Source organism: Triticum urartu, chromosome 7A, assembly GCF_056163025.1.
Source record: "Triticum urartu cultivar PI428250 chromosome 7A, HENAU_Tu73, whole genome shotgun sequence".
Lineage (NCBI taxonomy): Eukaryota > Viridiplantae > Streptophyta > Magnoliopsida > Poales > Poaceae > Triticum > Triticum urartu.
This window is the reverse complement of record NC_141879.1, coordinates 614,461,112-614,476,019: the sequence shown is the minus strand read 5'-3', so window position 1 is coordinate 614,476,019 and position 14,908 is coordinate 614,461,112. Positions and strand designations below refer to the sequence as shown.

General features: G+C 45.9%; 1 protein-coding gene across 3 annotated transcripts; it reads right to left on the bottom strand.

Annotated features, from left to right (window-relative positions):
- Positions 1-6,354: 6,354 nt before the first annotated feature.
- Positions 6,355-14,539, bottom strand: LOC125530142 (protein SEMI-ROLLED LEAF 2). Of its 3 annotated transcripts, none has more exons than XM_087532678.1 (20): positions 14,422-14,539; positions 13,418-13,561; positions 13,259-13,333; positions 13,054-13,169; positions 12,783-12,897; positions 12,560-12,688; positions 11,808-11,855; positions 11,239-11,429; positions 10,959-11,155; positions 10,586-10,872; positions 10,258-10,407; positions 9,636-10,157; positions 9,368-9,517; positions 8,944-9,019; positions 8,585-8,709; positions 7,801-8,001; positions 7,577-7,714; positions 7,339-7,461; positions 6,873-7,091; positions 6,355-6,758 (listed from the first exon to the last, which is right to left on the bottom strand). In XM_087532678.1, the coding sequence occupies exons 2-20, from the start codon at positions 13,550-13,552 to the stop codon at positions 6,588-6,590; spliced, it is 3,168 nt and encodes a 1,055-aa protein (XP_087388804.1). In that variant the 5' UTR covers positions 13,553-13,561; positions 14,422-14,539; the 3' UTR covers positions 6,355-6,587. The 3 variants fall into 3 exon arrangements, with proteins under 3 accessions (XP_087388804.1, XP_048550496.1, XP_048550497.1); XM_048694539.2 differs by lacking the exon at positions 14,422-14,539 and adding an exon at positions 14,020-14,373; XM_048694540.2 differs by lacking the exon at positions 14,422-14,539 and adding an exon at positions 14,020-14,371 and having other exon boundaries at positions 6,355-6,755.
- Positions 14,540-14,908: the final 369 nt, after the last annotated feature.

Genomic DNA, 14,908 nt, shown 5'->3' with positions numbered 1-14,908 from the left:
AAAGAGCATTTGTCGCCCCGACCGTGCGCGCCGGGCCGGTTGACAAGTTGGGTGCGGCCGATGGGGACGCGCGGGATTGACGGAGCGGAGTACGTACAACAAGGTACACAAAGCTGCCGGGGTCAGAGTACGGCCTAAGAGCAACTCTCGATCTAAACGGACGGAGATTTCTTCCGTTTTTTTCCGTTTGGATCGGCCAGACAGATACGGATGTCCGCTTCCACATTTGAGTCAGCGCCTGCGCCCAACGCTGGCCTGAGACCCATTTTGACGGCGCTAAAAAAATAAAAGCATGCATATTTTTAAAAAAAAGAAACATCATTAATTAAATATTAAAGCCGGCAACGAAGGCCGGCGAAAGTCCAAGCGTCCACATTTGCATTTAAAAAAATAAAAACAGCCTAAACTATGAGGCGGCGCGCTGCCCTAGGCGTCGTCGTCGTCCTCGGGGTCCGTGAGGTCGATGAGCGTCGGCGCTGGCCCGGCCCAGGCGAACGCCGTGTTCCAGGGCGACGCCATGTCGGGCTGTGCCGACGCAAGCAGTGCTGTGGCGAGGGGCTGTGCGGCCGCCTGTGCAGCCGCGGCCTGGCGCGCCTCCTCCTCGGCCTCGCGCGCCTCCTCCTCGGCCTCGCGCGCCTCCTCCTCGAGGTCGCGCTCGAGCATCTCCTCGTATTCGCCTTGACGGCGCTCCTCTGCCAGCCGGCGCTGGCGCCACATCTGAGGTAGGCCTGCTCCTGTGCCGGCGTCGCCCCCAGCCAAACCGGTGGCGCGGACACCCACTCGCGCATCACTCCATTCCAGGAGAAGCGCGCGATGGGCTCGGGCTCGGGCTCGGGCTGCGGCTCCGGCTTGATGGGGGACGGCGGGGCCACCGGTGGCACCACGCTGTCGCCCGCCGCGGAGAAGGCAAGGGCCTGCTCCATTGCCGCCTCGTAGCGGGCCTTCTTTTCCGCCTTCGCTCTGCGCCGCTCGTCCTCCTCGCTCTCCCGGTAAACGGCCGCAAGGGCCGCCTGGTAGGCGTCCTCTGCCGCCTGGTCCTCCTCACGGACGACCAGCGGCGTTGGCCTCCGGTCGACCTCGCGCACGCCCCGTCGCCTCGGCTCCTCGTGCTCGAAGGCAAACCACCTCACCCAGTTGGGCGAGTCGGTTGGGTAGGCCTTGTCGAGGCGCTGCTCCGGCGTTAGCACCGCCCGCCGGCGCCACACCTCCTCCGCGTGAGCACGAGCCGCCCACGGCGCCGCACCTCCTCCGCGTGAGCACGAGCCGCCCGCGGCGCCGCAGGCATTGGGATCCTATCTGGATCCAGATGCCAGTCGTGCGGCAGCGTCACGTTCGGATACGGCAGCGGCTGGCGGTTCTGCCAGTGCCACTCCGCCTGGTGCACTGGCACGCTGACGCGCTGCCTCTGCCGGCGAGGCGCCAGCGGGGGTGGGAGGAACTCGAAGGGGAAAGGGGTAGCGGGGGACTTGCCCTTGGCCTTGCTGCCGCTGGCGCCGGAGAAGAGGCCCATCCTCGTTGTGGTTGTGGTGGCTAGGGTTTGCCGGCGACGAGGGAGCAAGGTGGGCAGATGAGGACGGCGAGTTTGGATGAGGACGGCCTCACCGCACGGTCGGCTTAAAAAAGGACGAGTTTCGTCGCTGACGTGTGGGCCCGTCGTCATAAATTAAGCTAACCGTGTGGGCAGTAGGTAGTTGAACGGCTGCCATGTGAGGACGCGGCGGATAGCGCGAAGGCGCGCGAAGCGTCCGTTCAGTGTCCGCGCCGACGCATTTGAAGCGCAAATTTAGGCCGCAAATGCGTCGGCACGGACGTAACGCAGACGTGATTTGGGTTTGGATCGACGTATTGGGCAGCCATTTTTATCCGCGCCGATCCAAACAAACGCAGGCGGATGAAATAGATCGGTCCTTTGAAGTCGCTCTAATCTCGCGACCTAATCCATCCATCCACGTATATAGGATAATTAACAATGACACCATGGAACATTACTTTGTCTCCTCTCTTCCTCGCGTCCTTTTCGGCGCCCGGCGCGCGTGCGTGGAATGCACGTCAAGGTTAGAAATAAAATCCCCGGTCAAACCGGGCTGCTAAAATACATAATCCGGCGGCAAGCAGGGATTGCTTTCCTCTTCCTTTTTTTAGGGTTTTTCTTCTTCTTCTTCTTCTTCTTCTTCTTCTTCTTCTTCTTCTTCTTCTTCTTCTTCTTTTGTGTGTGAAAAAGACGGTGCTTTTTGATACGTACGGTGGTGCACCAGTCTTCTTCGTGATAATGGCGAGCAAAGCTAGCTGCGAAGAGTCGCGCAACCGCCTACCGCCGCTCTCAACGAGCAGGCACACCTTTGGGCATTGGCGTACGGTGAGGGTACGGCATGGAACGGACGCTACGTGGCGCGGAGCAGATTCAACGAATCCTACCGGCTGTGTTCACATTTTGACGTTCATTACGATAAGCGCCTAGGTAAAGCAGTCTGATATGATGATATCGAGAGACCGGATCCACACCACGGGACTTGGCTCATCTGCTTAGGACTAGGAGACTCGCGTGGATCGATGCTTTTCATGCCTTGTAAGATATTTCTCATTTTTACTCCCCATCTCAGCAAACATCAAACCTCCCCCCCTTTCCCCCGCAAAAAAAGAAAGAAAAAACACATCAAACCTCTCCATTTCAGGGGGAAAAAAACATCAAACCTCGGATTGATATCTCTAGTACAGGTTTGGTAAACATCAGGTACCTAGATTTTTTTGCGCGCCATTTACGTACTTTTTTCGCTTCGTGCAAGTCCAAAAGCGGGATGGCGTGTGGAGCGCCGGCCATGGATAGGCCGACCCATGGACGAGTCGGAAACTTGACGCATGCAGGTCGGGGGGGGGGGGGGGGGGGGGGGGGGGGTTGAGGCCTGGAAGGATGGTTTGGGCGGTGGCCAATGTGACGGTAGGGGGAGGTCGAGGGGGGAACCATTGCATGCGGAGGAAGAAGAACAATGCATGCACGATAGGCATTGGGCGTTGATTGTATAGATGAGAGAAAAATTCCAGGTACTTGTTGAATAAGCGCTCTCATATTAGTGAGTGTCTTTTAGAAACACTTTCTACAACTCATACCATATAGGCTATTAGTTCCTAACCAATTTTAAAACAAGTGCAAGGGCGCTCTATCGATCCAACATAATTAAGGAAGACACGATGTTTTTTCCTTATGTGAGATGAACATATGGTCATTGAAAAACAAAGTTTTCTTCCCTTTCCCAACACCTCTACGAGGATAAGGGTGAGCCATTATTCCCCGCTGTCCACTGCCAGCATCGAGCCTGTGGGTTTTTCCCACCTTAGCCCACTTCTCTACTAGTGTGAGGGTTTGGGAACCTAGGTGCCTAGATAGGTTAGGGTTTCATATCATCGCCTTGTGGGTGATGGCAGCGACTCCCGCGTGGCGAATAAGGTTTCCCCAAGTCTTTCCGTTTTGAGGGTGTTATTAGCGGCGGTGGCCATGATTGAATGGCATTGATTATATTTTTGCGGGGTTGATGACATTAATTTTTATTAGCCTTTCTAGCCGGTGAGGTTAGGGTTTGTCAGCGTGGCAACGACAACGACTTTTATTTGCAGTTTGGTTCTTTGGCCTCATCTTCGTCGCATCGGTGCGGCTTACGGTGCCGACATGAGGCCCGTGAGAAATTATGGAGGTTTAACTCTTGGATCTATGACTCTTTCGACTGTGACCGCTTCTCCTGTAGGGGAGCTGGTTTGATAAGACCGTGTGGCGATGATGACTTCGTGTCCACGGTAAGCAACAGTAATTGGCCCGTTAGGAAGGAAGAAGACGGCCGGCTTCCTAAGGATCTCGTTGTATCCTTTTTTTTTTTCTGTGATATCCTTTATTTTCTACACTTATTTTTCAGGATGTCTGTACAGATAATTTAGACATTGCTTTGTTTTAAAGTTGCTCACCACACTTGCAGACCTGATTGCTTTTCTGGAAGGAAAAATATGGCGATCAAGTAGAATTAGCTAGTAACTTTCACTGACCACGAAGTGAAGCAGCTTAAGAGGAAATCCCAGTCTAAGCTGAGAACGATCGGTGAGCTTATTTCTGTCGACACGAATTTTCTCGGCAATCGGGTACAGATATCATGCTCCTGTACCTTATTAATTTCCCCGTTGAGAGTTGTGACGCGCGTACGCGTTTCCTTCCGTGTGCATGATCACAAGAAAACGGCCATCTCAACTGCCCGCTAGCTCCCCCGTACAACATGATAATTATACCGAACTAAACCAAATTAACTACTACTCTCTTGAATCTCTCAGAAGAAAAACAACATGATATCCTATCACGAGACGTGATCTCTTATTTTTCTTTTTCTCATGATGATGCCGGCTGAGGTATATAAGGCAGCCACGTTCCAGACCTCCAGTGGCCGGCCAGCGAGTGGGCATATTCACATATCGAGATATATATATATATATATTATTCGCCACCCTGGATGAGGAATAGCTATTCTTCACCCCCTTTCTATTTTGACATTAATGCATCGTATTTTTGCGTTTCGGAAATTTTGTCTTATTTCATACATAAAAAGAGAACGTAAGAAAAATAACTTTTTATATTGTAAACGTATTTATTTAGGAAGTGATCGTAAGATTACCTGGATGAAAAATAACTTATTATGCTCCCTGGATGATGAATAGTAACATTATATATTACGATCATTTCATCCAGGGAGCATAATAAGTTATTTTTCATCCGAGGTAATCTTACGATCATTTCATAATTAAATTCTGTTTGGAATTCAAATAGTTACATTTCTATTGATTTACTACGTAAAATTTGACATAAGAAAATAAAAATATAGGTCATAAGACAAAAAAATTTGCAGTTTATGTGTATTTTAGACTATGTTTTTACGTTTGTAATTTTACATAATATAAAATATTTTTTACGGCGATTATATATTTTCTTACGGTCTGTTTTTACGTCGGAAATAAGACAAAACTTACGGAACGTAAAATTACAATGCATTGATGATAAAATAGAGGGGGGATAAGAATAATTATTCCTCACCCAGGGTGACGAATAGCGAAAAGGATATTCGCAGATCGATATATAGCACCAGTAAAATATGACAAGGCGGAAATCGTGAGGAGCGTTTTCCTTTTCCATGGTCAAATTAATCCATCAAAAGCTGGCCACGCTAAGCCTTTACTGCAAAGGTGTTGCTCGAGTCAAATCGGCTTTACTGCAAGAGATCGGACGGAGTACATACAATCTCAAAAAGAGAGCAGAAGAATAATGTTTTGTCACTCGGGTCAAAAATTAAACCGGTTGCGTCTCTCCACGATGGACGCGGTGCATGACCTGTGACAACGAAATCGTACTGTAGATTGGAGACAGATGAACACTGGCCTGGAGACTGTAACGGTCCACGGCTAGCTTAATTAATCAGATGAGTCACTGCCTGCTGCATGATTTGGTCAAAAGATGCTGCCCAGTTCCCAGAGAATATTAGGAACACATATTCGCATCCGAATCCATGGACACAACTGCCAACTTCCAACGTTTACAAAATAAAATGAGAGTGGAAAAACGCGGCAAGAGCTAGAAGCGGCACAACATCTAACCCGTAAACAAAAAATATGTCAACCAATTACTTTCGCGGCATGATAGCGCTCAAGTGCCTAGCTCCTGCAGTGACCCAAAGCTTAGTCTCATCCTTTATAAGCTTTAGAATGTAGAATGGTGGCGTTAATTTCTTTTGGAAGATGTCAGTGTTCCTCCTATTCCAGATGACCCAAAAGATAAGCACGATGAGGGTGGTCATGGCATTCCGGTGATCTTCGACATGTTGGTCCACCAATTCTTGACAGTACGCTCATTCGCCATCGATCTATTGGCAATGCCCCTAATTTAAGCCGAGCCACTCCTTCACCATCCTCCACACTCGCAACCTTCGCATAAAGTGCATAGGCCACAATTGCGATGAATTTATGCAATAGCTAAATACGGTACAAAATGGAAAGAAGGAAACCTTTCGATTCAGGTGTCAGGCCAAATTCAGACCATGGCACCTGCCTGATTCGATCTCAACAATGGCAATCATTCAGATGCATGTTCTGGTAGATGGGGGAGTACTTCTTTTTACACATATTATACACACCATTTTCATCATATATTCCTGCAATCTGCTGCCATTGAGGCAGCATGTTATGTTACATGGATGCACACAATTCTGGGGCAGAAGGCACTGCTCCCCCCCCCCCCCCCCCCCCCCCCCCAATCCCTCTCTACGCGTCGCCGAGATGGAGATAATATACAACACAGCAACCAACCTATATACCACTATTATACACAAAGAATGGAAAGAATGGGTGCTGAATCCGGTCGACCCTCTAACAGCGCGTGCGTGCGCGCGCGGATATATTACAGCCTTTTTCCGGCAAAAACCATTCATGGGCATTGCCACATTTCTGGTGAGCAACCTGAGATCCTGATCCGTGCGAACTACGTACCTGTTTCGGTACCATGCGTCGAGACGTGACACGACAGACTTGCTGCTGCTGCTGCTGCTCCGGGCAGAAACTCATTCACCTCAGCAGCCAGCAGCCCTGAGGAAGTGGTCGTAGGGGCTTGACGCCGGCAGCTTCAGGAAATGTTGCTGGAAGGGATCGTCTGCCGGCTGCGGGTTGCTGGTGTTCGTGTACTCAGGGTAAGCCTTGAAGTTGTCGTCAGCGAACGGGTTGGTGCTCTGCGCCCCGGCCTGCTTAGACAAAGCCTCGTTGGTTTCAGCGTCTTGCTAAAATGCACTGCTAATCTGCTTCTCTCAGATGCGTTGAGAGAGACCGAAGAATGGTCTGCAGAGTGGAAAGTATGCTACCTGAGGCAACGGCGGATCATGGAAAAGAGCCATCTCCATCTGGTTGGGCTGGTGGCTTGGCAGGGGAGCTGCTTGCATGTTCGTCTGGAAGCTCATGAAGGTAGACATCTTCTGCTGTTTCCCCATCGTCAGGGCTTCGCATTGGCTCGTCATTTCCATGTATGGCATGTCTGCTGACACGAAAGATTTTTCCGTATGATGTGCAGGGTCTGCGCCGACCTATGAAATGGCAAAATGATGACAAATGTAAGTTAATGAAGCGGTCATTCTGTTCAGATTGTGCAATTTCAATCCTGATAAACCTCGACTGTCTTCTGCCTGGATGTGCTACTTTTCTAGAGATAATCTCCCTAGATATGCTACTGGAGGACAGATAGTTGCTGACAGAACCGGTAATCAACTCATGCCAGGTTATCTTATCATGACAGTACCCAAAGAAAAGCATGGGATTCTGACAAGGACATACTGTTTCGAGAAGCTGATCAATACTCATAAGATCTGCAGTAGGTACAGATGTTGCAGAAGTTGCTGTACTTCCTGAAGCTTCCCCAAAGATATCGTTCTCATTTCCCAGGTCAATCAGCATAGCCTATTGAACACACTCAATTAGCAACAAAAGTAGTCGAAGAATACAGTGGTCAAAAATTATGGTGGTTTCAGAAGTAAAAGCTGCAGGCAAATATATATGTGGGGGACACATATACCTCTTCATGGTGGCCATTCTCATGAGATCCTGATACTGAATGCTCAGCAGATTCTTCAAAGAACTGATTGCTCATTGGGCACATGTCATCGGGAGCAAAGTCACTTAGCAGTTGGCTTCTCACACTGTGCAACTCTGCCTGTAGAAACAGAAAAGTCAAAAAACAGCTGCATGGAAATTGGTTCAAACGATGAACCCAATACCAAGTGAGAAGGTGAACATTACATCAATAATATTTGCTATATTGTTCATGATTGTAGAGACGATGCACTCTCGAGATTGATTTTCTGATACTTCTATTGCTTCAAGGGCCTTCAACGCGCTAGCATTGTCCTCTGGTGATCCGTATATTTTCGATGGGTTATCAGGGGAATCTTTCACAGCCTGAAGTTTACTATCATCCACTATATGGAGGAATGGATCGCCCTAGGTAAAACACCAACAAACGCAAGATATAAGGTCTATGTCAACATGAAGTGAAGATGTAATGAAAATATGTTCAATGGCAACACAGTGAACAAGTCTAATTGGTTAATCTCCGGAATAAACAGAGATGCAACTGTAATCCATCTAGTATGTGTTACACAAATTAGGAATCGTAACATAAGCATGGTGGACAAATAAATGAGGATGACCATGGCCTGTGAATTTCACTGTATTTACCAAATGATTTCTAAAAACCACAGTACATTGTTGATGGCAAGAAAACAATAAAGGAAGGTATACAAGTGATTATCATTATTATACTTATACATGTTTAATGTGACAATTCAGGTGATTGTGTGGTAAACAAAATTTTCAGTAAAGGCCATGGACTTGTGATATGAACATGAACATTTGGGAAAAACAAGAAATTCTGGAAAGTAACAAGAATGGGCTAATGTCTTCATCCCACTTAAAATATCTAAGCATATCATTTCGCAGGATCATGTCTTGTTTTGGAGATTACACTACCATAATCAAAAAATATATACCAGAAACCAAACAAGGGAGATCTTTTATCACATACCGTTTTGTCATTAATCATCTGTTTACAGATTGGAATAAGAGGTGCCACATTGAAAGCTCTTGAAGAGAAAATTGTCATGGCTGTAGCCAGAGTAAACAAGGAGCGGCGTCGAGATGGTGGTAATTCTACAAGGTTAACAAACAGAAAACTCAGATAGATGCAAAATAGTCAAAACTGAATTCTAGTGTAAGGTTATTATTAGAACGTCATATTATATTGTTGAACAATTATTACAGCATCATGATTCATGAACAACATAAGTTTTAGATTATATATTTTCTACATAAAAAATAGGTTACGCGGAACACTGCATTTATATTTACAGCTAATAATGCTTATAGTCGATTAGACTGTGTTACCTGCTTCAGTTAGTGAATAGTGCCTCAAAGCAAATGCAACCTGAAAGCTCTGAGTAAGAGCCTCAAAAATGGATGCCTGGAAGAGCAAAGGAAGGAAAACCATCAGAAAAGAGGATATCATGAATTCATGATAGAGATATCATTCTGGTTTTGAGCTGAAGCACGAATAGATGTTAATTCATTAGAAGAAATAGAAATAAAACACTTTGCTCTTTCGGGTGTCAACTGCCTGAAACTGTATAACACTTTGCTCTCCAGTGTTGATACTCATCCGCAAAGTGGAACATTTAGTTCCGCAAAGTGGATCCTTGGTTAGCATGAGATTAAGGTTTTGCATTAAATATCTAGTGTCTGTTTTACAAGCACATAATCATGCCAAGAATGATGAAGAAAAGAAAAGAATTTGATTGGAAGAGTAGGTTACCTTGCATCCAGAAAACAGCAAAAGCAAGCTGTAGGTATGAGCAATGGCTTCATAGTTTGCAGGAGTGTTCTCAGGAGACACTGCTTGAGCCCAAATGGATGTCAGCAAAAGGGTGATCTGACGACTACTCAACTTCAGCAAAAGTGTATCCTGAACGCATTCAATATATTGCAGAAATGATTATTCATGGTAATAAATATTTTACTCAAAGGTCATTGACTTTTTAGTTAATAATCCTGAATTGAAGAAAGATTATTTATGGAGGTACCATTTCATCATCTGACTTGCTTGAGGATTTTTTGTCTTCCTTCACAGACATAGAAGGTGCTCTCAGAGCCATTGAAGGACCTCTAAGAACGATGGAGGGAGCTTTAACAGATGAAGGAGCTCTCAAAGCCATTGATGGACCTTTTTTCATGGAAAAGTTAGGCATTCTCATGCTACTGCGGCGGCTTTGAGACACAGGTAGCTTTTGCCGATTAGCACTTCCAGTCTCTTCACCAACGCCATGTGAATTACTCTTGCTTTCTCCTTGTGAATTGTCAGAGTGCTTATCCTTTTTCAACTTGTCAAAGATAGCAGCTGAAGATGAAAACACGGAGACAGCCCTAGAGAGTGTTCTCTGCATGTCACGTGACCTAGCCTGGCTTGTAGCACTTGCTTGAAGTATAGGGGAAACGGAAGAGGGGACCAAGACAATAGCAAATATGCGGTGTGCAGCCACACGAGCTTCATGATCAGGGTGGATCATTGTTAAGAGTAACTGATGAAATAGGGCTTCTGGGAACACCTGACAGCATATAAAGAAGATAAATTTCCAAAGCAGAAAATGGTATTGCTGCCTGATATGAATTTAAACACTTCACTTTTTTTTTGCTTCAAGATTATACCTTATTCTGATATTGAATATTTGGCACAGACGCAATTATTTGAGCTGTGCGATAAACAGCAGCCGCGGTTGATCTGGCCACAACAGGAGTGCTTGAAATGTTCTCTAGCATCACCGCCATCATATCAAGAACTGGCCCAGCATCAGATACCTGATCAACAAAATAATCTTAATGATCTGTCCATGCATTTTGGAGAGATCTTCACTTGAAGATAACTATATAATTGCACAGCTAAGACTTCTGGAGGGCATCAGTTAAAATATTGTATTTACAGAAGGAACAAGCAGATAAAGCATAAAATTTCAGATGGACAGAAAAGAAAACATACCTTCTTTGCCAGTTCTACTAGGCATTCATCTATGGCCTTTCGGAATTTTTCGTTCCTTTTTACTAGCTCCGCATCTTTGCTACCAAGAGTAATATGGAATGTTCTCTTTAAATGCCTGACTAGATCACTTATGGCACCTATAGTTGCTACTGAAGCCTGAGCATTGGATTGCTCTGCAAGGATAGCTGCCACTTCTACGATGCTAAGCTGCATGTCTGGTTGCTTCACCATTGCTTTGTTTTCAATATGCTTTATCAGTAGAGCCAGCAGTAAGTGCATGTTTAGCCCTGTGTAAGTCATTTAAACAAAATAAGAAACTGGGTTGCTTTAATACGACATACTTCTATATTCTCATAGAATGCAAATGAAGTACCTGAGTGTTCCACTAACAGTTGCATGTCTAACAATACACACAGAGCAAGTCCATTATCTGGTGACCAGGAACTACTGCTACCAAAGCACCGGAACACACACTCTAAGATACGACGGAATGTTGTTGCCTCCCTAGCAAACTTGGCCATATTGTGCACACAGATTCTGGACCAGAGCTTAGGATCCTTAGCTTCTTCCCTGCAGCACAGGAGTCTGTTGAGAAGCCAACTACAGAATAAGAAAAATATCAAACAGACAGAGTAGGAATACGATTATATTACGTAGGCAGGTTAACTCCTCCCTTAGCATTAACTATGCTCTCCCAGGTGGAGATCTCGATAATGACAAAGGGGGAGGCATTGTCCTCTGTTTTTGGGACTTCTTGTGCAAATTCATTGTCTGGAACTTTGGTCACTTGGTCATCAATCTGGGCCCTCTGAGGTTTGTAGTTTTCCAATACAACTTCAACAACCTGGAAATGAATATATAAAAAGAAAAACTATGATGGAACAATTGGAAATACGGTCTACTTGTGCAAGGAGTTGAAAACCTGATACTAACCAAAATAAATACCAATAAGAAAACTCCCATGCATTAGCAAGTTACATATCTCTTCTCTAGAAGTGGTCTTGATATTTCAACGATGCTAGAATTAAAACTTAACAATTATATGACAACCTCTTAAGAGAGGCAGTTCATGGTCATTTCACTTAAATAAGTGTAAATAGATGGGAGAAAACGTATGCTAGCTGGGTTAGGATTTAGATAGGCCAGGAATGAAGCATTTTTTATGTAGTAAATATGAAAAAGAAAGATACAGAAAGAAAAGTACTGTGCAGATATTACTTACATTATCAAACTCTGACGAGATATGAGAAAGCTCTCCCATGAACCAGATCTGTTTAACACAAGAAGAATATTATTAGTACCAATAATATTTGGTTTGCAAGATCCAGATGTTCAGAGTAGTTAGTGTATAAGCTTGAGGAAAGTAGTTAGTGCATAATAAATGAATGACACTTCCATTTTACATCATTCATGTGAGTCCTATGACTACACTGGAGCACAAATAGAAGACCTAGAAAATAAATTAGAGCAATAGAGGATAATATGGATACAATTGGAGTGAGCATCCTTGGCTGTAGAAATAAGTTGTGAGAATGTATGGATCTATCTAGAATTTCAGTTGGGAAACAGTAAATGGATATCAAGTAGCTTGAAAGATATTTAGTTAGCATTTACTCCCTCCATTCACTATTATAATATGTTCTAACTATTTTCTGAATCGGATGGATATATATGCGTTTAGTGTGTTTGTTCACTCATTTCAATCCGTATGTAGTCCATATTAAAATATCCAAAAGGTCTTATAATAGTGAACGGAGGAAGTAATATTTATTGCTTATGATATTTCATTCATCACATGATAAGGAATGCACCAAATTCTAATATAAAATATGCGTGTCAGATGTGTTATTTTAAACCTCTTTTGGCAATGACAGTCTCCTACACTTGAAATTGTCCCATTCACTTCTTCACCATTTTTAGCAATCAATGTTAAGATGTAGTACTTGTTTGATATTGAGTTGTGATAGAGCGTACCATAGCTGAAAGAGCTTGCAGGCCTGCAGCACGCAGAGAAGTTGCTCTCTCATCCTCTCCTGCTTCTTGAGCTAGTTCACAAAGTCTTGGAACCAGCCCTTCTAGATTGAACTGATATGTACCATCCACCTGGAATACACAAGAATGTAAACACAAAATAGGCGTTATGACATTTTAGGTATCGAATAATGCCATCCACTGAGGATTAGGCCAACGGGCATACCTGATTGACAGCAAAATCAAACAAGGTTTCACAAGCTATTATGCGCATGTCATCCTGCCTCTTTTGATCCAAAAGTGTGTGTACAATGCTTAGTAAGCTACTCGCAAGCAGTGGCCTGCATCGAGCAAATCACCTTCATATTAGCCATTCAGATATAATATTAAACTGTATTCACATCTAATAAATGTCACCAGGATGGTGCTCATTGCTGCAAATAATCTTATGGAATCCAGTGACATGAGCAAAAAGATAGTTGGAAAGTAAGACTGACATTTGTTCTTTGCAAGAAACCAGCAGTCTGCGGTATATCAGCATCACCACTTTTGCAAAACCATACTGCTCGGCTCTTAATTCCTTGTAAATCCTTTGCTCCAGGTAAACTGTGATCTGCTCAAATATGAACACACATTAGAATGCACGCAAGTTACCAAAACAATCGAGTAAACATTTCAGGTTCTGAAGAGAAGAGGGGGAACCTTGGGCACTCGAAGAGGGTTCTTGGCGGCGTACTCGCACAGCTTCCCGATCCTTCTCTCATTTGGTTCTTCGTCCTACATGGCAAAAGCACAAGATGATTTTTACATTGATCCGGAACATCGGCTAATTGATAACATGAAAGACGGAGATGGCCCAACCTGTGTTCTGGGGAAGATTTCAGCAAGGATCTTCTTGTACCGCTTAACGGGTTGCCTGGACCGTGCCCTGAGCCCGGGGCAGAAGTAGCACAGGGCCCCGCACGCCGGCAGGACCTTCCGCGATATCACACCCATCCTCTACTACTGCAGGCAGAATTGATAATGCACATGTTAATTAGTGTCACTACAACGCACATTTACAAACACATCATGATTCAAATTTCTAGCGATGTCATCAATGCAAACACCCAAGGCTGCTCTGTCTAACTTGCCAGGATCGGTCAGCCAACAAATAGATTTCATGGCAAGCGAGCTGCTGGTTCGCCCCCAACCCTACCAAATAAGGCTACATTTTGGTCAACCCCCAAATAGTGAAACGCGTCATTTGGGAGCTTTGCTGATAACGATGGGCGAACCAAAATCAAAATCGAGCTGCAACGCGATCGATCGACCAGATACCCATCCTCTAGTACAACAATGCCAAATCTAGTATATTGGTGAATGGAATCGTTTTGGGAGCTTTGCCGAAGACGATCGGCAAAGCGAAATCGTAAGCGGCGTTCAATGAGGAAGCACACGGCGATAGGAAGGGAGTCGCGTACATTACTACGAGGGGCCAAACCGGCCTGTCGGTCGGTCGGATCGGGCTGCGGCGGCGACGGCGGACGTGGGGGACGCGGTGGACGCCGGCCGCGGCGCGGGTGGTGGGTGGGCGGCGGTCGTCCTCTCCGCCTCCTGCCTGCCGCTCCGGGCGAGAGAGACGCGGGGCGGGGGTGGGTGTGGAGGGGAGGGAGACGCGGGCGGGATGGTGGTGGTGGTGGTGGTGGGAGAGAGGCTCGCGCGCGGGGTGGCACGCCCCACGGTGGTTATTCACGACCGGGCCTCGGGTTTTGCCCCCATTGCCTGTGCTGTGCTGGTGCCGGAAGGGCGCGCGCGCGCGCGGGCGGGGTGGTGGTGGTAGGTGGAAGGAAGGGACGGGAGGGAGGGGTGGTGGCGCCCCTCACCGTTCGTGCGCCCGAGGTGGCCGCCGGGACACACGGCGCCGCGTGCGCGATTTTCACTGCGAAAAGACTGCAACTTTTTTTCCTTGCAAACAGAAGGTGACGCTGCCAGCTGCAGGACGGAGGACATGCTGACCCGTGAGGTGGACGGCGGATTCAGACGGTGGCACATGGCATGCCATCCCATCCCATCCATCCAAATGTGCGATTTTACAAAAGAAGAATAGAGAAATATGGCTATGTGACATGATTGTAGCCTTTGTGTTTTTTAGTGAATTCCACATTTTACTCCCTAGATATGCATTTGTGACATTAATTACCCGTCAAGTGGAAATTCGGTTAGAATATCCTTTTTTATAAGCTTTGGCCCCTCTTTTTCTGATGCGTGTCCATCAGGCAATGTGTGAGGTGACACCTGGGGTCCAACAATAACTGGACGATGACAAAGAATAGGACAGATGGACAAGAGAAATCTGGACATAATCGTCAA